Source organism: Talpa europaea (genome assembly GCF_964194135.1).
Source record: "Talpa europaea genome assembly, chromosome: 8".
Classification (NCBI taxonomy): domain Eukaryota; kingdom Metazoa; phylum Chordata; class Mammalia; order Eulipotyphla; family Talpidae; genus Talpa; species Talpa europaea.
In genome coordinates, this window is record NC_140075.1 from 89,097,203 (window position 1) to 89,125,154 (window position 27,952).

General features: G+C 33.8%; 1 protein-coding gene across 1 annotated transcript in view; it reads left to right on the forward strand.

The window, feature by feature from the left end:
* The window catches only part of LRRC9 (leucine rich repeat containing 9), a gene marked incomplete at both ends in the record, with an annotated part of 79,325 nt that overhangs the window by 23,359 nt on the left and 28,014 nt on the right, over nucleotides 1-27,952 (forward strand). The window contains 12 exons of the mRNA XM_084239557.1: nucleotides 221-338; nucleotides 5,232-5,364; nucleotides 7,119-7,241; nucleotides 7,994-8,109; nucleotides 10,581-10,793; nucleotides 12,790-12,909; nucleotides 16,302-16,493; nucleotides 17,854-17,979; nucleotides 20,092-20,226; nucleotides 21,462-21,639; nucleotides 22,629-22,849; nucleotides 24,176-24,298. Of these exons, the coding sequence (XP_084095683.1) occupies nucleotides 221-338; nucleotides 5,232-5,364; nucleotides 7,119-7,241; nucleotides 7,994-8,109; nucleotides 10,581-10,793; nucleotides 12,790-12,909; nucleotides 16,302-16,493; nucleotides 17,854-17,979; nucleotides 20,092-20,226; nucleotides 21,462-21,639; nucleotides 22,629-22,849; nucleotides 24,176-24,298 (1,798 nt within the window). The remainder of the gene's footprint in view (nucleotides 1-220; nucleotides 339-5,231; nucleotides 5,365-7,118; nucleotides 7,242-7,993; nucleotides 8,110-10,580; nucleotides 10,794-12,789; nucleotides 12,910-16,301; nucleotides 16,494-17,853; nucleotides 17,980-20,091; nucleotides 20,227-21,461; nucleotides 21,640-22,628; nucleotides 22,850-24,175; nucleotides 24,299-27,952) is intronic.

Here is a 27,952-nt window from a genome sequence, read left to right on the forward strand (position 1 = left end):
TGCCTTGTTAGTAAATATTTCCTCTTCATGTATCTTACTTGACAAGGATGGCCACATAGGGCCTTGTTTTCAAACTGAGGGGGAGTAGAGGTTTAATAATGATGCCTGGAGTGTCGAATATAAATGGGAGATATCCCAGGCTGAACATACAGTCATCTTATCTATGGACAAGCTGTTCTGAAATCAATTCTCCAACATTTTTGTCTCAATTATTCTTAAGGAACTATCGAAAGATGCTGGAATGCCTTTTTTATGTTTTTGATCCTGAAGTTATGGTGAAGAAAAAGCATCTACTACAAATAATTGAGAAAGGATTCAAAGACAGTGAGACAAGCAAGGTAGCATAAAATGTCATTCAGAATAATGCTTTCCTTCTAATGAATAAAGCTCCTCCATTAGTTAAGTATAGTTATATTCTCAATTTTTTCATTCATATTAATGGCAAATTTCTGCTCTTTCAAAAAGCTTAGTGCTATCATAGAAAGTATAACATCTTTGAATTATACCAGGAAAAAAAATCTATTAATTTCTATCTGTATGACTACCTGTTTAGTCTTTCTAGGCATCTTATTTTTATGTTGTGAGCCTTTTGTTAATGATCTTGAAATCTACTTCTTTAATCTGTTTTAAACTCTCTGAGATCTTTTCCAATGCTGTGCTTCTGAACTACCATACTATTTTTTTCTTTCTTCTTTTACTACCACTATTTATTTTCTGCTCATTGTTTCCACCTTGCTGTTGATACTGCTTTACTCCTGATTACTCCTGAATTCAAATATCCCATCAACCTTTGCCAGTCCCCTTGCCTCTTGATGAGACAGCTGTATCACACTGCCACATCATAACACACATAAAAAAAATTACTGCAATTGAATCTTAGTTTTCCTACCTACCAGCTATGTGACTTTACTTTGCTCTAACTATTTCTTCCTATATGTAAAATGAAGCTAATAATTGTATCTATTTCACAAGTAGACAGATATTGTTAGGATTTAGTGAACTAGACATAAAAAAAGTTCTTGGATTATTCTACATCAGTGTTTGTAACATCATTATTCACAATAGCCTAAAAGCAAAATAAACATTATGTCCATCAACAGATAATGGATAAGCAAAATGTTGTGCATGTGTATATAATGATATATTATTCAGCCATAAAAAGGAATAAAATTCTGATACATGCTACAATGTGGATGAACCTGGAAAATACTATGCAAGTGGAAAAATCCAGACACAAATGGTTAAATAGTATATGATTTCACCTATGTAAAGTACCTAGAGTAAGCAAATTGGTAGAGACAGAGAGTAGACTAGAGATTACCAGGGGATGGCAAAGACGGAGGAATGATGAGTTATTGTATAATGAGTACAGAGTTTCTATTTGGGATCATGAAAAGTTCTAAAAATGGAGCACAATGATGGTTGCACAGCATTATAAATATACTTAATACCAATGAACTGTATACTTAAAGGTGGTTTCAATGATAGCTTTTACCTTATGTATTTTTTACCAACTCCCCCAAAACACACACACATACCCCCCCCCCACCACCACCACCAGAGCATTCCAGCCACTCAATGGAGACTGTATTGGAGGGAATAGGAGCAGATAAATGGGACATTCTATGAGGAAGGTACTGCAGCAGCTAAGGTCAAAGACACTGGTGAATTCAGCAAGAGAGTATAAGATTGCCTTCACTGTACTTTTTGGAAGAGAAGGAAAAGGAGATGAAGAACTGAATGAGGATTTTAGAAGGCAGAATGAAGTGCTCAGTCATTCCAGAGTACTGTGAGTCATCATGGGCAGAGAGAGTGCGGCTAACAAATCTGTGTGTTTTCTGCCTGCCATTCACTGTGATATCTCTAATCCTCCCAAAAGCCCTCTGTTCTGCTCTCTCCCATACAATAGCCATTGCCCGCATTTGACTGCTGATCATTTGAAATGTGGCTAGTCACATTTAGGTGTACTGAAAGTTTTAAATAAATACCAGTTTTGGAATACTTAGAATAAAAAACAATTTCTTATGTTGATTACATGTTGAATGACAATATTTTGGATATGTTAAATAAGGTGTATTATTAAAATTTACCAAAACAGTTCTGGCTGACAAGAGGAAGACCAGATATTTTCTTTGATACCCAAGGACTTGGTTACTAGCTAATAGGTAATATTATTGAATTCCATTTTAGCTTTCTTCAAAATGTATATCCTCAGCTATTTGATCTGTTCTCTGCTCTAACACCTACAGATGCCATTCCTACATGATTAATCTGTTTTATTTTTTTGTACAATGTGTATAAAACCAGTAAATATTTTCTTTTCATGTATCTTACTTGACTAGAATGGCCACATTTTTGGGCTTCGTTTTTAGACTGAGGGGAAGTAGAGGTTAACTTTTTGCCCAAAAGTAACTCTGGCCCAGAGAGTTTATGTCTACTAATAATGTGGTCATTTCCTTACTCACCAAGTTCAGAAGCCTTCAAATTTTGTTTGACCACTACTTTTTCCATTACCCTACACCAAATCATTCATCATTTCTGGTGATTCCTCCTCTACCATATCACTTGCATTCTTTTTTTCCTTCCCTACACTCATTGCCTGCTACCACTTAGAATGTTCCTCTAATCTTTGCCAGTAGTTTCATAATAGGCAACCCTGCCCTTGGTCTTGCTCTTTGTTCCTTTCATCTTAAATTTTGGTTTTGTTTTTGGTTTTGTTCCTTTGTTCCTTTAATTTTGTTCCTTTCACCTTTAATTAATGTTCTCCAAGACATTACTTTTATAGCATATATTATACTCTTCTCATGATAAGAAACCTTCAATAGCTTCCCATTACTTGTGAAAATGAAACCCAGATTCCTCTGCCAGTCATTTAAGGCCCTTTACATTATAGCTTCAACCTAACCCTCCTTTACCATATATATAGATGTTCAAAGTAAGGTATGTAGTTTACTTGTGAGTCTACTAAACACACATCAATGTCATACTTTCCTTAGATGAAATGTTTTTTTCCTATTTTATTCCTATTGCAAAATTATCATTCAAATCTCAATTCAAGGACTTCCCTCACTGTGAAGCCTTTCCTGAATTCTCAAACAGCAGGAGTCCTCTTACCTAGTTTATATTTTTATCAAAAAGTCAACTAAAATGGAGAACTATAAATTATTTACTTAAATAACCCTTTAATCCAACTTAAAACATAAAAACTTACATTCATTTGTCTATTTTATTATGTAGGCCAAATCCTTTGAATATGAGGTGTAAACTCCAGGTTTTAAACAGTTTTCTTGCACCAGAAACAACAGGATTACATATTAGTTTCAGTTCTTTTAAAATTGAGCATGAGCATAAAGATTCTTGCAAAATAATTTAAGGGCAAGAATCTGTCTAGTTTTAGTTAGCTTGATCTTCCCTGCCACCACCAAACTTTTGCATTTGCCTTATCTACATATACTTTGACAGAAATTTTTTTAATAATTACCCTTTATGAATTCTTACCAGAGTTTTCCACTTAGCTTATATTGAAACAATTTTCATTCTTTATCTTTGTGTGATGTGCATCAGTTTAGAAACAAATACAAGTAGTATAAACAAGTGTAGGAACAAAATTAACTCCTTTTGGTAAGCGTGCATTACTAGGTGGAATAGAAAGTCCATTAGCGTTAGATGCAAAATGCCTTAACAAAATCTTAGCAAACCAAATTCAACAATAGAACAGAAGGATCATATATCATGAACAAGTGGGATTTATCCCAGTGATATAAGGATGCTTCAACATATGCAAATCAATCACTATAATTCACCATATCAACAAAAGGAAAAACAGAAATCATATGATCATGTCAACAGATGCAGAGAAGGCATTTGACAAGATTCAGCATCTAGTAAAATGGGGATAGAAGAACATACCTCAATATAAAGGCCATATATGCCAAACCCACAGCTAGCATCATACTGAATGGTGAAAAACTGAAAGATTTTTCTCTAAGATCAGGTACACAACAAGAATGTCCATACTCACCACTACTGTTAAACATAGTATTGGAAGTCCTAGCTACATCAATTGGACAAGAGAGATATAAAAGGAATCCAAATTGGAAAAGAAGTAAAACTATTTGCAGATGACATGATATTATACATAGAAAAACATAAAAACTCTAGTAAAAACTTTTAGAAATAATAAATCAGTGCAGTAAAGTAGCAGGCTACAAAACCAATATACAAAAGTCTGTTATATTCCTATGTGCAAATAATGAACTAGAAGAGAAGGAAATCAAGAAAACAATCCCATTTACTATACCATAAAAATATTAAATAGCTATAATTAAACCTAACAAAGGAGATGAAAAACCTAAACAATGACAGCTATCAGGCATTATTAAAAGAAATAGAAGACAATACAAGGCAATGGAAAGATATTTCATGCTCATAGATTGGAGGAATTAACATTGTCAAAATGACCATCTTGCCCAAAGAAATAAATAGACTCAATGAAATTCCTAGCAAATTTTCAATGGAATTCTTCAAAGAAATAGAGCAAACATTATTGAAATTCATATGGAACCACAAAAGACCCCAAATAGCCTATCTTGTAAAAAAAAAAAAAAAGAAGAAGAGGAGGAATGGCTGTATCATGCTCCTAGACTTCAAACTATAGTACAAGACTATAATAATCAAAACAGTATGGTAATGGAATAGAAAAGGACACACACACCAATGGAATAGAATTGGGAGCCCAGAAATAAACCCATACTTGTATGGACAGTTAATCTAGGACAAAGGAGCCAAGATTATACAATGGTGCTGGGAAAATCGGACAGCAGTATGCCAAAAATTAAGCTAGATGACTGCAAGTTAGAATATTCACTGATGTAATACCATTTTCACAGAATTTTGTTTTGGGGATTTTTATAATTACTAGTGGAATATCATTGAAAATGTGTAAAGATGTATAGTTCCTGCACCACAGTGTTGTCAGTCTTGAATCTTGCTACTTTTACAGGAAAAAATTGTCTATGTTACTTTTCATAAACCTATTTGCATATAAATTTTAAATATATGAATGGCTTTATAGAATGAAGTTGCAGCTGAAAGTTATCTCTTTTCAGTGAGACTGGCCTCTATCTCTATTTTTCTTTAGACACATAAACATAAAATAAAAAACCATTTGATTTAAAGGTGAAGTGCTGTCAATTTTGTTAAAATACTGAGATGCTACTCTTTCTTTACAGCTGCCTCTCAGAAAAGAAGCTGTTGTTCTTGCTAATAGCCTAAGTGTGTGTGATTGCCCCAGAATTGAATTTCTACAGCAAAAGTACAATGATGAAAAGAAAAACTCGCTTGAGCATGAACTCTTCAGGCATGGTAATACAAATACACACTATATTAGAACTTTTAATTCCTTATTCTTCAAATTCATTATTTTTGTAACCTTTTTGATACTTAGTTTTATCAACTTGGGAGAATTTCTGAAACCCTTTTATTTGGTGTTTACCAGTATAGTGATACATGACTTTGATCTATTACTTTAGTCAGACTTTCAAAAAAATATTTACCCAGTGATTATTATGTGTCAGCATTAATAAAAGAGACTTATTGTTAATCCTTCCATTTAATCCACATTATATGAAATAAACACTTTTCAGAGTCTGTTTGTTCATTGTGTCCTTAAAATGAACTTTATATATATATATTTAATATATACTAACACATATAACATACACACTACATATGCCAAATTCATAGAAAAAGGAACTTGGCCTATTTATGTTTATTACCCTACAAAGCACTGACAAAGGTAACCCTTATTTGTCTTTAATCATCATAATTGATGAAACAACCTGCTTATAAATCTAAAAGTGACTAAAGACATATTGTGAAGTATATGGTTGCTTTATAAGCTACCTTATGGAATATAAGGTGTTTTAATTTATTCAATTATCAGTAATTTATTTGCATCTTATATGTCAACACAAGCTAATGTAGAGGACACTTCTGGGATAGGTTCCCTGACATTCACAAATTGGGGACATAAATCATCTCATCATGTCCTCTCGTCTCACCCTCTTCCACTGCTCATTCTTTAATTTCAACAGTTTTTATTCAATGTTTACTGTACATTATGCACTTGGTAGGTGATAGGGGTACAGTTTATCCAAACTAGACAGTTTCTCCTTTATGATACTTGCAAACATTAATAATCATGCAAATTAATTTAAAGTTACAATTTTTATAAGAGCTACAAAAAAGAAGTATTGATATATAGTATTAAAGAATGTGTAATAAGGAGAACTGATCAGGTAAGGGAATAAAGACACCTTTTCTTTCATCTCAACTACACAACCTACTAAAGACTGGGCAGAAATTTGATTAATTCTATAAAAGTGATACTCTATTTCCAGACTTTAGCTCTGCTAAAATGATTCATGCTGAACTAATCTGTGTGTGTTTTGCAGGTGTTCATTCAGCTTGTTGAATCTATGAAGAACTCACTTTAAAAGTGTTTCTTTTTCTCATTCTTCTCTATTCCCATCTTAAAAATCACTTCATATTCTTCTAAATCCTTCTTGTATATGCTTTCCACAATAATCAGATTCTCCCAATTTCCATTTTATAACTTACACATAGTAACCAGTCATTTGAATGTTTCATGAATAGTAATTAGGAGTTAATTTATAAGATTCTGTGATTTCTAGAGTTCCCCAGTGTTCAGTAAATCCCAAGGTCTCTCCACAAAAAGAGAAAAGGTATTGGAAGCCTCCTAAAATCTAAACTACATGCTAGTTACTGATGATACAGAGATGAATTTTTACCCAGTTAATAATTGCACATTTCTTATTTTACATTGCTTAATAAAACATAGCTAAATTCCACCTTTTCTCTATTTCTTTTTTGATATAATCACAGCAATGCTCTTCTATAACCATTTCATCTAATCAAAAATATTTATTGAGCTCTTGTTTGGATTAAGCAGTGTGCTATGTATAATACAATGGCGAACAAGATAGCAAACAGTTGCAGAATATACAGTCAAGTCTGCATCCAATAAAGGAAGTTGATTTTGGAAAATTATTAAAATGAATTATTGTTAAAAACGCTTTCTGTTTTTTCATATTTAGGCATCCTCCTCATTACAAAGGTTTTCCTTGGCCAGAGTGTTCAGGCTCATGAACAGGACTCTATCAGTCAAGCCAATTATCCAATGGTTAATTCAGTATTTGTTCCTCGAAAATATTCACTAAGTATGTCTGCATAAAGAGAAATGTGCCTTCATCTTTCTGAATACAAAATGTATTTACTATAAATGCTTTAGGTTTAATTTCCACCTAATAAAGTTTGTAAACTTTTTCTACAAACACCTATTTCCAGTTATTAATTGAGCTATTTTTCTAATCCCTATTTCAATGGCATTTATATGTACACATACTTTATTTTGTAAATTTTTGTTTTTATATTTTACATGCACATGTATATTATATACACATGTATTATATATAAAACATTATGCTTTCAAAATAAATAAATAAATAAAACATTATGCTTTCAAAGTATAAAAACCCACCCAACTTTTAACAACAAAGGTTTTTAGAGTAACATTTGTTAAAACTATATGACCACACATTGAAAAGTGTGAAAAGGGATATGAAAAATTAAACTTTACTTAGTCTATGTAGTGAATGGGTGATTAGTTAAGTATTTATAGAATTAAGAAACTTGGAGGGTGGGAAGATAAAAAAATCCTCAATAAAATAGTAGTTCAGGGCCTCCCCTGGTGGCGCAGCTGTTGAGTGCTGGGCTGAAAGGCTGCCCGCAGCCTCTGCAGCGCCAGTTTGTTCCCCGCTGCCGGCGAGGGTCCCACCAAAAAAAAAAAAATTGTAGTTCAAACTTTTTGAGTTTGTTGCTTATTAGGCCATTTAAATTTTAAAGTATTTTGGTTTTGAAGAGTGTTTTGAAGAATGTTGACTGCTTGTTTTTGTTTTGGATTTTATTCTAGATTCTATCATGGGACAAAGAAACTGTAATTGTAGCATTCGGCAGTGCAAGTGGTTCGTCTTTGACCATGACCTTGTTTTACCAGAATACATTGCTGAATTTGAGTATATTACAGTGGTATGAATTTTTTTTAAAGTGAATTCCTTAAATGAGAACAGAACAGTACTCAAATAATGTTATGTCAGTTTTATTATACACACAAACACACACACATATGTCTATATGTAATAAATATTCTATGAAGGACTTAATTTCCAAAACAAATCATTATGACACCAAGATATTTTATTATGCAAATATATTACATGTGTAATATATCAATGTTGTCACACTGGAAAAGATTCAAACTATATTGAAGAATATAAAATAAACATGAAAAGCTGCATTCATTTCAACCCCACTGCTTCTACCTTTCACCAAAGCAACCACTGTTAATACTTTTGTGGATTTGCTTTCAATCTTTTTGTATGCATTTATATATATAACAACATATACCAATTTATACAGTAGAACTGAATTCTATGCATTCTGTGATTTTTTTTTGCCTTTGTTTTTGACATATTTCCACTTCAATAAATATAGGTCTACATTTCACTGGCATTTGGCTTAGTATTCAGTAATACTATGAACACTATTCAGTATTCAGTAATATATTTGAGTACTCCCCTATTGGTGAAACATACAGGTTTCCAGTTTTATCCACTATTTAGAATAGTATTTCACTGAACAACATTGTAGAGACGCATTTGTATAAATTTGGGAGTTTCTTTGCAGGATAAAATTGTAGAAGAATTGGATAATTAAAGAGTTTATGCATTTTAAATTTTGATAGAATTGCCAATACGCTCCACAAGGTTTAACATCTTACAAACATCCAACAATATTTGACAGCACATATTTCTTTGCATCCTTACCAATTAAACACATTATCAGTCTCTTCACCCCACTCTGATTGGCAAAAAACAGACATTTTTATATGTGCATAGAATTGTTATAGTTTTATGAGTCAAAAATTCATCTAGAAATTGTATGAGATAGGGGAAATCAAATCTTTTTTTCTTAAAAATGTATATTTGTCCAAGCATCAGCTCTTCTGCTTTATTTTGAAATACCATCTTTATTATTTATTTTCATATGTATGTTGTCCATTTATAGATCCCTCTATACTGTTTCATTGGTGTCTTTGTCTAATCTTGAACCTCTACCACATTGTTTTAGCTATTACAACCTTGATATGTTGTTATGTGACAGTAAATTCCCTACTCCTATATCTACTCATCCTTTTTAAAAAATTACTATTCTTGAACATTTTCTTTTCTAAATGAAATTTAGAACCACCTATTTAAAATTTCTATTGGCACTTGATTGAGATAATATTGATTTTAAAACTTAATTTGAGGCAAACTGACTCTACAGTGTTGGACCCTTCATCTAGGAACATAAGTTACTCCATTTACTCATGTCTTCTCTTACAGTTTTCTTTACATAGGTCTTAAACACTTATTTAGTGTTGTCTGGGCATTAAATTTTGCACTGTTATTATGAATGGCGTTCTATCAGTCAAGCATATTTTGAACAAAAAACCTAGAGAACCAAACAATACAGAAAATTCAGTTGTGAATATTCAGTAATGTTGTAAAGACCTTCTCTCTTTACTCCATCAGCCTTCTGCTTGACACTTTATGATTTCTTTTGATCTGAAAATTCAGCTACTTCTTCATTTCTGGAAGTTTTCTTAATTCCCTGATGATTTTTTTCTTTCCCATTCTCTGTTAAGTCCTCTGGAACTTCTATTAGTTAAACGTTCTACATTTGAATTGATCCTCTTGTCATTTTTTTTTCTCACTCATATTTTATATTTCTCAGTTTTATGTTCTGGAAGATGTTCTTATTATTAGCCTCCACATTGCTTATTTGATTTGATGTCATATCCATTTGGTTTCTCAAAGCACTTACAGAATATTTTTTATTTCACTAAATGTTTTTATTTTGATCTTGGATTATTCATTCTACTCTTCTATAGCAATATTTTAAAAATTCTCCCAGATTAAAAAAAAAATTCTCTTGAGGATCTTTGTGGTTTTTCTAGAGCCAGTTCTATTTGTTCATAGTATTCATGTTCATCCATCCACAATTCTTAACATAATTATTCACTCATCTGATAACTACCTAGTAAATCCTGCTGTTTGACTTATTTATTCTTAGCATAAAGTTTCTCTGGATTTGTTCTTTATGTGGTTGTCTTCTGTATGTGCTTTGGCTTACACATTATATTTATGCTCCTATTTGTAAGTTCATACCTTTCTGATTTATGCCTCACACTTTCAATCTTTCATTGTTACCCTCTCCACTGTAATATTAAATAATTATCTTTTGCCAGTTTTAAGGAATTTTCAGTGGGAGGTCATGGGCATACCCATTCTTAGCCCATAATTTTAATTTACTCTGATAGATTTCCTAATGTATTCTGATTGCCATAGATATCACTACATAATGGAAGAAAGTTAATAAATCTCCTCTACATTTCCTGCTTCTTTTCTAAAATGATAAACACAGCAAACTTTCAATATTTTTAATAAATTTTTCAGGTCAAGGCTCACTCCTTATTTTCTTCATTCAACAATATTATTCTAGAAGAAAGCAAAAAAATTTCAGATGTAACATTATTGTCCCAGGATTTGAAACTTGATGATGAAGTTTTAAGAATGGATCCCAAGATCAAGCCCAGACCAAAACTTATTAGTTTGGATGAGAAAACAATACTTTCCCTCGCCAAGACTAATGTTTACAGTCATATTGTGGTGAGTATTAGGAGGAATACAATTTGGAAATAGGAACCTTGAATTTATAATCAAAAGTTAGCATATGAAGTCTAAAGATACAAAACACCTATCTGATGATGCTAGGTATCATGTTGCCAAAGTTGAAAGTACCAAAGACCTTTCCTTCTATGTGGCTAGATCAATGCTATTCAATAATAATATAAAATGTAAAAAAACTAGCAACAACAAATGTTGGCGAGGGTGTGGAGAAAAAGGAACTCTTCTGCACTGTTGGTGGGAGTGCAAACTGGTCCAACCACTGTGGAGAGCTGTGTGGAGATTTCTGGACCTACTAAACATAGAGTTTCCATATGATCCAGCAATTCCACTCCTAGGTATTTACCCAAAGGACACAGAAACATCAATTCCAAAGAACACCTGCACCCCTATGATTATAGCAGCACTGTTTACAATAGCTAAGCTTTGGAAACAGCCCAAATGCCCAAAAATAGATGACTGGATCAAGAAGATGTGGTACATATATACCATGGAATATTACTCAGCATTCAAAAAAAGATAAACACATGCAATTTGCAGCAACATGGATGGCGCTGGAAGGGATCATGCTCAGTGAAATAAGCCAAAAAGAAAAAGAAAAATACCAGATGGTCTCACTCATAGCAGGAATCTAGAAAACTTAAATAAGGGACCAGGAAAATGAATAACTATAAGAAAGTGAAAATCAGAATCAACAAAAAACTATGAAACAGAGACACTTTTTGGGGGGTTGGGGGCGGGAGGGGAGGGATTGGGATCAGAATGGGGGGGTTGCAATTGTATGGGGAATATAAAAATAAAATTTATTGTTTAAAAAATAATAATAATAATAATATGAACTACATATTTAATTTTGTAATTTTTCTATTAACTGTGTTTTAAGTATTCTTAAAAAATTAAAAGGTAAGGAAGGTTAACTTTCATATTATATTTTATTCAGTCCAGTAGATCCAAAATATGACAGAATTAACAGAATTTGAGTTACTTATTGAAACTACTTACTGAGGCAATTCTATTACAATGTTAAGACTACCTCCGTATATCTTGACTTTTAGATCTATTTCAAATCTGCTATCATTCTATTGAAATTACCATCATCTCTGACCTAGACTACCACCATAGTCTTCTGACCAGCCTCCCTCCACTCTACCACTACATAACTTCAAAAGGCACCATACATATTACATTCTGTGCTTTTTGAGTGCTTTTGCTAATTAATGAAATATAACTCAATACAAGGTATGAGGGCTGTAAAGGTATGCCTTTCCTCAATACAAGGTATGAGGGTATGTAACAGAGGCCCTATATTGAAGCAAGAGTAATCTTTTTAAAATGTAAATCTAATTGTGTTACCTTTGTCCTCCTTCACCATTCCTACTTGAAATTCTCAAATGACTTTCCATTATTTAAAAATAAAACTAAATTCCTTAATTTGATCTTAAGGTTTTACATGACCTGGTCCCTGGTCTACCTTTCCAGATTCTTTTTTATGTTCTCCTCCCTTTATCTCTCTGTGCTCAGCCTTTCTGGCTATCCTGATTGTAACCAACAGAGACCCTCCGAACTTACTAGTGCTTCTACATGGAATATACTCAGCCTTTCCTTCTCAGTGCCCACATACAGCTTTCTGCAATCAAAATATATCTTTGCCTTGGTATCCTAAATATATCCAAAATATATCTCCCTCTTGGTTTCCTAAATACCCCAAATCTCTAAAGTTTTCATTGTTTACTGGCTAGTTTGAGAAATAGATCTGCCCCACTAAATATCTTAGCAATATATGTAACTATTTCCTAAAAAGATTTTCATGTTAATTATTGATAATCTGAGTGGAATATCAAATAAATCAGGAACAGAGTTCAGTGATGATTTCTAAATTATACATTTTAAAATCATATATTAGAATTTTTTCTTCTAGACTCTCAGTGTTATTTAATGCTACAGCATATAATATTTTTTAAATATTTTTTTGCTTCAGAATCTGAATCTACATGGAAACAGTCTGAGTAAGCTGAGAGATCTCTCCAAGTTAATAGGACTTCGAAAACTTAATATCAGCTTTAATGAATTTACTTGTTTAGATGATGTCTATCATTTGGTAAGAATGGACCTTTTGAAATTAAAATAAAATTATAAATTTAATGGGTAAGTTATTTTCGTAACTATGACCGCATAAATACCATATTAAAATTATATAGCCAAATCAGGAACAAAAACAAATTGTTACTTTTTCTAAAATAGATTAGATTCAACAAAAACTAAATATTTGCAGGCCAAATATATACCTGTAGTCACCTCTGCTTTCTAGTCTCTTTTAAAAAATTTATTAAAACTACTCCAGACTTGTTTATTAAATGCCCTTTGGAAAATGACATTTCCATTTTCTTCTGTTCTTGCTTTCCCACATTTATTTTTCGCTTCCTCGTGAGTCCTTCTTGTTCTTCATTTTCTAGTTTTCCACTTCACACCTAATGCCAATTTTTCTTGTTGTTCATTATCCATATTGTTATTCTCTTTCTACCTGAATGCCACATGCCTGGACATTATTTGACTATGTTTGCCTTTCACAGATCACAGGACAAATACCGTAATGTGTGTAAATGTAGGCATGGATTGGGTCTGGCTTTTGTTTCCTTGCTATATGTTACACAACAAAATAATCATGTATGTGGTGCCAAAACTCCAACTCAGCATCCCACTTCCAACCTCCCAAATCATTGATACGTCTTTTCAGTATATTTCATAATTCCCAGTTCTTTATCATCTCTACCTCCTTTCAACCACATCAAAACCACTGTGGTGGGAGCTGTTGCTTTGTTTACTAGTCTTAGGTTTTAGTATTAAATTCTCTTCTTTATTTTTTTTTAGTATGCAAAGTCCTTTTGTTAGAATTGGGTTCCATTCTCATGTAGGATTATTTTCCAACCCTTTACTCTGAGCCTGTGTTTATCTTTGGAGCTCACATGCATTTACTAGAAAGAGCAGACAGTTGGCTTCTGTCTTTTAATCCAACCAGACACTTTGTGCCTTTTAACTAGTGAGTTCAATTTATTTACATTTAGAGTGGTTATTGATATATAAGGGTCTTCTGAAGCTATTCTGTCTGAAATGTTATTCTGTTTCCTTGCTTGATTTTTTTGTAGGCATTCTTCTCTTTGCTTTAGATATGAGAACTCCTCTCAACATTTCTTAGAGGGAAGGTCTAGTGTTTGCAAACTCCTTCAGCTTCTGCCTATCTGAGAAGGTCTTTATTTCTCCCTCATATCTGAAGGAGAGCATTGCAGGATACAGTAATCTTGGCTACAGTTTTTATCCATAAGTATTTTGATCACATCATTCCATTCTATTATTCCTCATAGTGTTTATTCAGAGAAGTCAGATGTAAGTCTGATAAGGGTTCTTTTATAGTTTATCTGCTTCTTCCCCCTAGCCTGCTTCAATATTCTTTCATTGTCTTGAACTTTTGGAAATTTCACTGTTCTATCTTTGTATTTAGTCTCATTACATTCAGATAACCTAGTTGTTGTTTTTTTTTTTAAGCTCCATGGAACTGTATATATAGTTCCTTCTCAAGTTGGGGAAGTTTTCCTCTAATATTTATTTAAGTAAGTTCTCTGTTCCCCTCCTTCTCTCTCTTCCTCTTCAGGGACACCCATTATTCTTCTCTTGCCTTTCCTCATGCAATTGGATAGTTCTCAAAATGTTTCTTCATGCTTTCCTTTGTATCTCTCTTCTTCCAGTAGACTTTTTCATGCATTATTGTCTTCCAGGTTACTGATTTGATCTCCCTTTGATCTATTCTGTATCCACAGCTGTTTTTAATCTCCTCTGTTGATAATTTTACATCCTGCAACTTCATTATTTCCTTATTTGAAGCTTCAGTTTCAATCTTCTGATTATTGATTTTATTTCTCAGAACTTTATTCGACTTTCTGCATTTGCTTGTATATCTTCAAACAACTTTTCTATATTTTCTTCCATTTCTTTGAATTTTTTAAGATTTATTTATTTTTTATACAAGAACTGGGGTACATACAGGCCAGATGCATGGGAGGGTGAGAGAATTCACTGGAGACAGAGCGGGAACAGAACAGGCAGACTGAAGAAATACACTGCTGAAGGGAGCAGCGGGCAAGACAGGAGAGGTCTTCCATGTGGTATTCCCGCCGGCTGGCCAGGATCGAACCCATGCTGCAGAGGCTGCAGATAGCTTCACAGAGCAGCGCTCAATTGCCTGTGCCACAAGGGAGGCCCCTGAATTTCTTTATAATGGCAATGTTGAATTCTATGTCTGATAGGAAGAAAGTATTTTCCATATATTTGTGGTTGGGTTCTGGAGATCTGTTCTCTCTGTATAGTGTAGAATTCCACTGTGGAGTCCTATTACCCAGTATTGTGTTCTTTCCTTTCCCCATTATTTACTTTCTGAAAATTAAGCATATGGCGCTTCCACTTTTTCAGTAAATGGCACTGTATGGTAGGGAAAACTAGTTTGTAGCTGGGTCGTCGGTGAGTAGGAGTATGGTCCTAGAAAAACCATTGTTCATGGGAGGCTATGTTGGTGGTATGTGCCTGAGTCAATACATCTGGCCCTCCTTTCCAGGCCTCAGACCCATGTTTCTGCAGCTTGCAAGCTGGGGCCCGTGGGTGACCCCAGCACATTCCAAAGCATCTTCACTATATCTGCTCAGTCCTATATTTGTCTGTTCCTCAGGGAACTGGGTGCAGTGAGCCGTGCCTCTCTGAACTTATATCCTCATGAGGGACCCCTGATTCTTGTTTGGCTCTCCATACCACTCATTCTTTTATCTCTTGTGGCCAGATTCATGACACTCAGCTTTGCCTTCCTGAGGCTCCAGTATGAACTGAGGTTTCCACCCTGGCCTCCACTATTCCCTCCACTCACCCGGTGTTCCCTTGAGTTGAAATTCTCCCACATATCTTTTGTTGCACTCAGTTGTCACTGTACTCTGGCGATTGTGATGTGATGTACTCCAGAATTGTCTCACATTGATGTACTCCAGAATTGTCCCACATTGCATAATCCCCCAACTTCAGATTCTATCTGGACTCAATGTATTCTTCCTGAAACAAAGCAGAGAATTTGCCACCACGAATTCCCAAGATGAAACTCTTTAAACCAGTCTATGGGTACAATGGTATAAACCAGAAGCCTAGATATTAACAAGTATGATTCCGTATTTGTTGGAGATAAATTATTTTGCCAGTCTCTCCTTTATAAAAATAAGCACTGCCACTCTATGTTACTGAAGGATGAGGTAAAAATTAAGAGAGAATGACTTCAATAAAATGCCTGTAGCTATTTAGTAGAATACATACCTTGATAACATTATTGCAGCATAACTACTATTTGGTTTCCTGTGAGGATTACCAGAAAGCATGTAAAGTACTTGGAAAAAGCAGAGAAAAGAACTGTGTACATGCAAACCATGATCCTTTTTGCATCATTTCTATTTGTATGTGTTGCAGTATAACCTTGAATATTTGGATGCAAGCCATAACCATGTGATAACCCTTGAGGGATTTAGAGGTCTTATGAAACTGAAGTACTTAGACTTGAGCTGGAATCAACTGAAAAAATCTGGTGATGAAATAAATGTGTTATGCAAACATACCACAAATCTTCTCACTCTTGACATTCGACATAATCCATGGCAAAAGGTATGCAATAAACTTGTTTACAAAAAAGATCAAACAATTATTTTAAGGCCATTTTCTCACTACTATTCAACAATCACATGAAATAGGTAAACTGTCTTTGTTTCACTAGAATTCCTTTAAGTTTTTCATAAGCTAAATTCTGTGGAGTGATCAAATGAATCAAATGTTACTAAAAGAAAAGTCTATAATTTCATATCAGATTTATTTTGTAACCTTTAGTAGTATGAGAGTATTATAGCTTTAAGAATGTTAGATGCCACTGCCATTTGCAACCCTCCAACGAGTGTATATAGCTCAGCCTACTAGTACTCTACTCTATTGAAGCATAGGAGCAAATAATGATAGAATACAGCAAGAGAAGCATACTATTAAGGGGGGAACATAATTTGATTTATAATCTATCCTACTCTTGGTTGAAAAACATGTTTTATAATAGTTCTTTGAATTATTTGTACCCTATTTTAAGACTGAAAGTTGCCTCCCCTCATAAACGTGAGTCATAAACCTGATTGTAAAGTCTTATGTTCTTTTGGAAATTTTTTCTCAAAAATATGTAGAGCCATGCTAAAAAAATTCCCTATTCAATGATTATATTTAAGAATGCTACATTTAAGAGTATTCCAACTATTTTTAATAAGCCCCAAGTTTATATTTTCAAGAATCTTCCTTCCCTTGCTTTTCAAATATTTGTGTGTATATGTATACATACATACATATATATATACACACACCTATATATACACACACTCACCCCTATATATATGTGTGTATATATATATATATATATATATATAGGGGTGAGTATGTATATGGCAGTGCTCAACACTTTAAAAAGAAACTTAAACATGATAGGTTCTATTAAATTTCTCATATCACTATGTTGTATTTCTTCATTTTTGCTAAGTAAAATTAAAGAATATTTTTATTTTGCCAAAGCAGACTTCCTCCATAATCACAATACAGCTATCTTCTTGTTGTCAGATTAGATGTCGAGCGCTAAAGATCCATACTGAATCACACATGGAGCTGACTAACAACTGATCTAGATAAACAGGAAGGATTGCAGTCGTTCTTTGCATTTTTTCCACCAGTCACTTTGAACACCTTATGGGACTTTTTTCCCCTTCATAAGAGTAGAACCATCTACTGTAAAACAAAAAAGGTTGATTCCAAAATATAATTTCATTTCAATTATTATTTAAATATTTAAGCTCAGCTGTACATGTGTGTATATGTATGTATGTATATATATAATAAGAAATGTATGATTGTGAGATATAATAGAAAGAGCAAAGAAAGACTCTTTACCATTCCATAACATAAGTAATATTTTGTAAAAATTAACTTTATTTTTCCCAAGCCAGCCACATTAAGGCTGAGTGTCATTGGCAGATTAAAAACTCTTACTCACTTAGATGGACTCATCATTTCTGAAGAAGAAACTACCGCAGCTTTGAAATTTATTACTGGAACAAAGATCACTCAGGTTGGATTCTGCTGTTTAATATTTCTTGTGCTATTTAGAGTATACAATTAATATTTCTCACAATCTTATTTTGTTGTTAAGATTTGTATTCTCCTTAATATGCTAATAGAAAGTAAATTAATATATAACAATATATCACTTAAATTTTTTTCTGTTGGTATATTGTTTAGATTCTCCTTCCTGCACATTACTCCAAAAATATCTTTAGTGTAACTGTTTATTTACTATTCATCCTGAACTTATCAGAGTCCTTTTTAAAACCTACATGAACATAAGCAATTTTCTGTGGGCAAGGTAAGTTTAATGGCCCTGAGAAAGCATTTAGTGAACTATCTACCTAGTATTGAAATTACATGTATCTGGCTGAAAAAAAATAAAACCTATGAAATTGATGGAGGAGGGAATTACCTATATTATGTCCAGATTAGTAATGCAGTACTTTGGACAAAAAGTGGAACAAAATATAATGGCCCAATAGAGACCTACACATACATAGAAACTTAATAAATAATAGAGCTATCTTTATATATCGGGGAGGATAGTCAAAGCCTCTGAGACAAGTACATTAAGGCAAAATCAAAAATGTTTTAGAAAGAAAAGATCAGAGAGATCACAGTATTATCTTGAACTAGGGGAGAAATTATTATGAAAGAAAAAAAGCATAAGCTATAAATGATTGGACTTGTCTTTGTTAAATTAATAGACTTGGTCCTTAAAGGACACACCTTAAAGACAGTAAAGACAAGCTACATACCAGGAAAAGAAATTTGCAAAATATTTAAACTGGTAAAAGATATTCTTTGTATATCCAAAGTATGTAAGGAAAAAGATAACCAAATATTTATTTATTTATTTTTTTTTTAGGCATTTTATTTATTTGTTTGTTTGTTTGTTTTGTTTATGCATGCACTGGGTACAGTTAGAAGCGCGGGAGGGTGAGAGAATTCACCAGAGCCAGAGCAGGGAGCAGAGCAGGCAGAAGGACCAAAGTACACTGCTGAGGGGAGCAGCAGGTGGCAGGAGAGGTCTGCGCGCGCCATGTGGGACCCTCCTCCGGTGGCCGGGGAGCAGCTGGGGATCGAACCGGCACTGCAGAGGCGGCGGGCAGCTTTGCAACCCAGCGCTCAACCACTGCGCCACAGGGGAGGCCCGATAACCAAATATTTAAATAGACACTTCACTGGAGAAGAAATCATGTTAACAATTAAGGAAAAGATGCTTCTTTCAAGAAAATGAACATTAAAGCCACAATTTATAGATACCAATGGGCAAAAAATTACTAAGGCCCAATAATGTCAAGTTTTAGCAAAAAAATAATATAAAGGTTATAATTGATATAACCATGTTTGAAAATAATTTGGCATTATCTAGTACAATTGAATATATATGTATCTGACAACGTAGCAATGTATATATTCTAAAGGAGCTCTTGGATATGCATATGCAGCAGAGTCATGTACAACAATGTTTACAACAACTATTTATAAAAGCAAGAAACTCAAGTCAGTCCCAATGTTCATTGAAGGGAGATTCAACAAGGGAATAGTATGTAGCAATGACATGAATGAACTACAGCTGCATGTAGCAGCCTAGATGAATCTCATCAGTACAGTATTTAGGTAAAAAGCAAGTTATAGAAGAATGCATACATATTAAATTTGTATAGAGTTCAAATGTGTGCAAGATTAAAGATATATTTAGTATGGACACAAACATAGGTATAAAAAAAGCAAGTGAGACTGTTTGCTTGAGATGGCTGATGGCTACAGAGGGGAAGGAATGGCAAAGAAATAGGGTGGGGAGGGCACAAATTGATTCTAGGGAAATAATATTCTAGCTCTTATGCTGGTTTCATGGACTGGTGAATCATATGGATATTTATATTATAGTAATCCTTTATATTTTAATATTTTGTAATGGTTAAATAATTACTAAAACAGTGAGATATATAACTTAAAATATATCTAGATATTGAAGACATTTGAAGGCAAAGAAAATGTAATTCTTTAAAATTATTCTTGGACTACTATCTAGTAAATACTACTATTAACTATATAATTGAACTTCTATATGCTATTTCCTTTATTCATCATTTGTTTTTTATTTTATTAGTTATCTCTCTTAAGGCATTCTAGTACTAAACAGGAACGACCACGGATACTTAGCATATGGCCTTCTGCCAAAATTCTGACACAGATTTCAAAGATAGGACTACATTCCCATCTGAGTGCAAATTGGTACTTGAAGGTAAAAGCTAATTCTATTAAACCAAATATGAAAATTTAATTTCAGTTGATTTTTCGTCAGCTTTGGTCTGTGTGTCATAAAGAGGGCATTAATAGATAAAGGGGAGAAAACTGGAAGAGCCCATTTAAAATAAAATACTGAGGTGGTCATGAGTGATTATGTCATAGGGAGTAGACCATGACCGTAGTCATCGTAGGATAGGTGGTGTGGGATAAGAAGTATACTACAAAACCAAAGTAATTCTGATAGTGTATCAAACAAAATAAACAAGCAAACTTGAAATGCTCAGAGGCAGAGCTCAACCCAAAAGTTTGGGTGGCAAGGTAAAAGGGATCTCAGAATTCTGGAAAGGAATGGGGAACTGGTCAGGATTCAGTCAAAGGACAAGGGAGGTTATCAGAGCACCAACAGCTTCTTACTGGTAAGGCACTCTTCCATCTCTTGCCAAAGATAGAAATTGAACCAGCAGAAGCTCAACCTTGAAAATGGAAGATTTAATGGCATTATTTTTATTATGGGATATACAAATACTGGGCTGTGATGCAGGCCCAATGATAGCCTGGGCTCCTAGAGGAGTTCTAGAATTAGAATAGACTTTGAATTTGTCCAAGATGGGTTGAAGTGGCCCTTCATCATTGGATGTGGGCCAACCTGGAGAGTGTAACCTTGGACAAGGCCGCTGTCTGCAGCTAAGACAGTCCCTGAGGGGATAATAACTGAAGACTTTCTGCCAAAAGGTCTCCCAGCAACTGGGATAAATCCTTCACTGAAGTAGGAATCTGGCACATCACAGTGTCCATAATACCATATAAATCCCTCTTGGGATAATAATCTTGTCAAATTTTATTTTTGTTTGTTTGTTTATTTATTTATTTACTTATTTATTTATTTATACAAGCACTGGGTACAGTCAGAAGCGCGGGAGGGTGAGAGAATTCACCAGAGCCAGAGCAGGGAGCAGAGCAGGCAGAAAGACCGAAGTACACTGCTGAGGGGAGCAGCGGGCGGCAGGCTGCGAGCAGCTTCGCAACCCAGCGCTCAACCGCTGCACCACCAGGGAGGCCCAAATTTTACTTTTTTTTGTAAACTAAAAAAAAACTCATATTATCAATAATTCCTGAAGGAATTAGTTTGAAATTTACCACTTAGAATTATTTCATTAGACTTTTTATCTTATAACATTGAATTTATTGTTAAGATTCAAAAGGTAATATAAAATGTGAATTATTCTACAGATAACTGCCTTAAATTTAGATGGGCAACATCTCTTTGAAATCACAAATTTAGAAAAATTGGAAAATTTGAAATGGGCATCATTTAGCAATAATAATCTCACTAAAATGGATGGCTTGGAATCCTGTATTAATTTGGAAGAGCTTACATTAGATGGAAATTGTATCTCAAAGATAGAAGGTAAGGGATTTGAGAACTTTAAAGTCTTAAAACTGAATGTCTAATTAATGAAAGCAAATAATGAATAGCTCTCTTCTTTTTTCCAGGCATTGGGTTTAATATCCATATAAGAATTTGCTTTGATGATTTTTATCCTAACTTACCTAGATCAACTTATTTTCAGCATTAAATAGCCCTACAGTGAGGGCTGATGTAAAAGGGAAGCAGAGATAAAATTTACTGAGGGCCAATTATTTGCCAGAAGCTATAACTCAAGCATTCCAAATGCCATTCCATTTAGTTACATACTCCTGAGAAATAGATTTTACTATGTCCATTTTATGGATGAGGAAATAATTCACTAGATTTGTTATGTAATTTTACATAATTCAATAGATTTATAGTCTACTCTAATAGTAATATATTTGAAACCAACTCTAACTCCAAAGTTCTTGTCTTTCAATTGCACCATGCTAGCTACAGTTATAAAGTGCCCACAAAAATAACATACATAGGAGTTAGACCATGGTGAGAGACAACTTTTTCTAAAGTTAGTCCTGGAGTATTTTTAGGCATTCAAAGTTATATTTAGACTGAGTCATTATTTTTAATACAAATGATGCCAAAGTGAGAAATTCTTTACTCTTAATGTTTTAAAATGGGGATTGGTTGTTATTTTGAGCTTTGTGTACTGATTTGTGTTGTTGTGATGGTAAAAATCTTAATTTGAAGGTTTTTTGAAGACAAAATTCAATATTTCCAACATAATGTCTTCCACTCATACCTAAGAATGAGTCTACATAAAAATCCAAAATTGGAATTTAATGTATCAACTGAGACTTTATACTTTATTCTTTTTATAAAAGGAAAAATAATGGAGGTTAATAGTACAAAATCCTTAAAGTTATTAACTTAGAAAAAGAGTAATAGTAAAATGACAAGTCAGTTAATTTTTTAATTAACCTTTTAGTGCTGTCTGAATCTTTTCATGAATTTGCTTATTTTTCTAGGCCTTTCCAAGATGACTAAATTAACCCGTCTCAGCATAAATAATAATCTCCTTACTGGTTTGGAAAAACATACTTTTGATAACATGATTCATCTTCACTCCCTTTCTCTTGAGAACAACAGAATCACTTCACTGAGTGGTTTACAAAAAGCTTTTACTCTAATTGAATTATATATAAGCAATAACTATATTGCTCTCAATCAAGAGATCTACAATTTAAAGGTGACTATCTGGGATAGTAATGTTTTTGTATTTTAAAATACTTATTGTTTATATATACTATGAAAATAATGCATGTTCCACTGTATAGGATTTGGGATATAGAAGAAAAATATAAAGAAAATATAAAAAATATAAAGAAAATCAAGAATAGCAAGGTTTATTAAAATGTATTCAGTTTATGTGTACATACAAATATATGTGTAACCATAATATCCTTAAATTGATAACCTCCTATAGTAAAATTTTTTAAAAACCTAAAAAAAGAACCCAAGCCCCATCTGTCCTAGCTAGTGCTTTTCTTGATAATTCCAAGGATACCCCAAACTGTCTGAGGAGTAAGATTCTTTAATATTCTTCTGTTCTCAGAGTAGTTCTTGATTATCTCTCAGTGGGTTCTTACTTGGTGACTCCAACTCTTTCTTGTCAATTTTACCCAGTTTTGCTCTCTTTAATTCCCCAAAAGAAACTAATTCAAGGCTTCATTGAAGGTTTGAATAATTTGGAACTTTCCTACAATATAGAATAGGAATTCCCTTAAAATATAACATGTGACTTGATCATTTCTAAACAGTGGCTATTTGCTATCACAGTGACTTTCACAATGGCCTCTTTTCTTTTGCTAATACCAGACTGCTAGAACTTTATCTCCTACCCAAAATTTATCCATTCCTGTCTTTCCTTATTTTCAGTCTTCTTCCCATGCCTACTCCCCCAGTATGAGTTCTTCATCTAAAATGGCAGAGGCAACTTAATCAATGATAGCAGAAAGAAAATTAACAATTTTACCTTAAGATGCAAAGTAAATTTTACTCCTTCTTGTCTTAACCTCTCCCATCCATACCTACTTGACATTCTTTCAACAAAGACATATCAGAATGTTTTGTCTATAAGAAAGTACATTTCCTCTTATGATGAATTCTGCTACTCATTCAGAAGTCTTCCATTTTATCCCTTTACAAAAGGCAATGGCTCTCATTCCTGTTATATCTATGTACCTATATACATGCTATTTAACAGACCATTATCCCATAAACAAAGTTTTAGACTAAGCAAAGTTCTTTCCAAGCCTAACAGTATCTTTAACACCAGCATCCTAAAAGGGTCTCCTATCATTAAACATAGACCACTGAAACACTGCACAAATTATACCTTAGTGGTCTGAAAAGGTTACCCTTGCATGAAAAAAAGTACATTTAAAAGTACTCAAATCAATACGAAATTATAGAGTAATTCAAATATTAAAAGAATAATTAAAGTCTTGAGGGGAAAAAACTTGCTAGAATAAATGTATGTATTCAATTTAATGTGTGTATTTTTATTACCCAGAATTTATGTAACCTGGTCATTCTAGATACCTATGGAAATATTATAATATGGAACCAAGAAAACTACCGGTTCTTTGTAATATTTCATCTTCCAGAACTGAAAGCTTTGGATGGAATCTCAATTGTAAGTTGTTTTATAACTCATAGGACTTGGGTTAAGCTGCATATTCAAATATTGATAAACCATAATCATTTTTACTCTGCTTTGATACTAGTATGATACCCACATTTAGTATACTTAATAAAATTTAGTCTCGAAAGTACATTTTATATCTGGGTTCTAAAATTTTCTCTTGTGGCTAATTCTTAACTATCCAAACTGAAGTGGCAGTGGAGGGAAGATGCTGCCTACATTTGTACCCATGAATTCAATAACTAAAAAGTAAGGGCAAAGAATAGAAAACATTGTTGTGGAACCCTACCATCCTCCTGGGCCTAAAATACCTTCTAATTCCTGAAAAAATGCAGTTGTTATATTTATTTATTTTTTTTAAAGACTTTTTTTTTTAATATTTATTTATTTATTTATTTATATAAGCACTGGGTACAGTCAGAAGGGTGGGAGGGTGAGAGAATTCACTGAGCCAGAGCGAGAAGCAGAGCAGGCAGAAGGACCAAAGACACTGCTGAGGGGAGCAGCGGGCGGCAGGAGAGGTCTGTGCACCATGTGGGACCCTCCTCCCGTGGCCGGGGAGTAGCCGGGGATTGAACCGGTGCTGCAGAGGCTGCGGGCAGCTTCGCAACCCAGCGCTCAACCACTGCGCCACCGGGGAGGCCCAGTTGTTAATATTTAAGAAAAATATACTTGAACCAACATATGGCATGCCAACTCTATTAGTAAATTGTAAAGCAAAATAACAAAGGACAAAGGACTAAAAATGAGTGCAAACTTGGGATTCTGTAACACGTAAGTTCATACAGGCTCCTGATTTCCATATTAAAGGGTAAATGTGTGAAAATATATGAAGAGTAAAAAGGTTGCCTTATAACATTGCCTACCTACTGTTAGACAATGAAATTCATCAAATTTTCTAGAAAATTAAAGGATGGCTCAGGATTATTTGGGACCTTAAGGTGCTCTAAGAAGTTCACTAATTCTAGTTCTGCTTTTTAAAGGATCCTCCTCAAAATGGAGACTCTAAAACATTTTCCTCTGACACAAATTTCCTAGAATTTTATATCCTCGGTTTTATGTATGTATTGGCTTTCATGAGGGATATTTTAGGAGTAGTTTTATGAAACTACTACCTGCTGATAAAGGTAAAGATTATATACTATACATAGAAGAAACTTCAAGCAAAATCAATAGAAGTAACAATGGAAATGGAATCTAAACAGTTAAAAACATAAAAGGTAGATATCACAAAATAAATACAAACTAAAAGAAATTGAAAAAATAACAAAATGGCAATGACCACTTATATCTCAATAATTACCTTAAATGTAATGGCTTAAATTTGCCAGTTAAAAGCTAGAGTAACTGAGTGTGTTTCAAACAAACACCAACCTTCTGTCTATAGGTACTAATCTTACTAACAAAGGACAGACTTATAAAGGCTGGAAGGAAATCCTACAATCAAATGGTGGTCAAAAGAGTAAAAGTTAGAAAGTTATAAAATAGCTTTCCAAATTAAAAAGGTAATAGGAGCTAGAGATGGACATCACAAGTATGTACCCTAATATAACAAGAAGAAATAACACATATAAATATGTATTTATCAAATGATAAAGTACCAAGATTCATAATTATTAATAGAACTAAAGAGTAATATTGACAATAATACTAGGGGATATAATACTAGGGGATATAATACTATAATACTTGCGACCTGGGACCGATCAGCAAGACAGAATAAATATAGGAACAATAGCTTTAGATGAGGAACTGGACCAAACAGGCTTAGCAGACATATATATTAATAGAACACTGTACCCAAAAACTGCTGCATATATACATTTTTTTCAAATGTGCATGGAACATTTTCAATAATAAACCATATGTTAGGACCCAAGTCACTGTCAATAAAACTATGAAGATTGAAATCATACCAATTACCTTGTTTATCATAATGCACCTAGTCCAGCACATAGGAGACAAAAAGAAAACCACATTGTAAAAGAAAAACTCACTTCTAAGTTGGGTATTCTAAACTGACTTTAGCTCAATAAACATAATTGGAAAAAAATAATAAATAAATAAATAAATAAATCTGTTATTTAAAGAAAAAACACCTGTGTTCTGACACTGTTTACCTGGAGATAGCATTAGATCCCACAGGTTAAGGGCTCAGTTCCATATTACTGTCCTCTCCCCTTCAGATGCCACTTACAAGGCCAGGTTGTCATCTGTGCTCCTGACTAATCAACTATATATATAGCAGGTTCCATTGACCCTCCCTCCTTGGGCTTGATTAATATGTTAGCACAGCTCATACACAGAACTCCCGAAAACATTTACTTTCTACATTACTGGCTTATTAAAAGGGAATATAACTCAGGAACAGTCAAATAAAAGAAATACTTAAAGCAAAGAATGGAAGGGGGCACAGAATGTACACGCTCTCTCTGAGCACACCTCTCTCCCAGAAATTCAGGTATTCACCAACCAGGAGGCTCTCCGCAACCCCTCATTTTGGAGTTTTATGGAGGCTGCACTACATAGGCACAGTTGATTAAATCACTGACTATTGGCAACTGGTTCTGCCCTTCTCCCATGTGGGACCGAAAATTCCAACACTCTCTAATCTTGGTTGGCTTCCCTGGTAACTAGCCCATATCCTTGAAAACTAATGTAAACTCAGATGCAGTAGAAAAGTACTTGTTAGACATTCTTTTCACCTTTATGTCTCTGGAGCTATTTTAGGAACTGATAACAAAAACCTAAATATAACAAAAGCTGCTCCTATGAACTTATATAGGAAATTGTAAGGGTTTTAGGTGCTAGGTGCCAGTAACAGTGAATGAAAACCAAATATAAATCTTTTATAAATCACAACCATCACAGTCCACCCCTAGTTTTTGAACATAGATCCTTTACAGCAAAATGATTATAAAATTCAAAAAAATACTGTAATATTACTATAACACTACTCAGTTGTTATCATAAGAAATTGTCACCCAGTGAGGTCACTCAGATTTGCAGGCTTCCATTAGAGATTTTGTTAGGTTCCAAAAGAAGGAGTGGTCTCAGAAAATATAGACTTACTCTTTTCAGATATATAATTGAGCCAATGCCATCTGCTTCTCTGAGCTGCTTTTGAGGTGTCAATGTAATAATTGGACTTCCCTGGTTGCATGAACTATTTATTGATTCTATTATCCATAACTACTATTTTTCCTCTTTATTTATACCCATACTTTTCCACTTTGGAAGGGATGATATGTTCAGTCACTGTCTGGTTTAGAATGCAGACAGCAATGCCTCTAGTAAGTACACCTATCCCCACCCCTCCACCCACTAGTCTACTCCTGTTTAGACAGGGTAAGGTTATATAGGTTTAGAATGAGTGAGCTATACAGCTGCATTCACTATTCTCACTCCAGTTGTGCCAGATGGAGTGAAAGCAAAACCCACCTCATCAGGTCCTTAGGAATTCTGACATTAGGTTTAAAAACAGTTACAGTTTTTGCTTAGGAATCATCCTGATTCCAGCACTTGTAGTTGGAGCTGTGGTTCTGTGACCACTGCAGCAGATAAAGGAAAACACTGAGGTGGTGTGAGCAAGAGGAGATAAGGAAAGAGGAGAAAAGGTTATACCAGTATCAGCCTCCTTTAGCA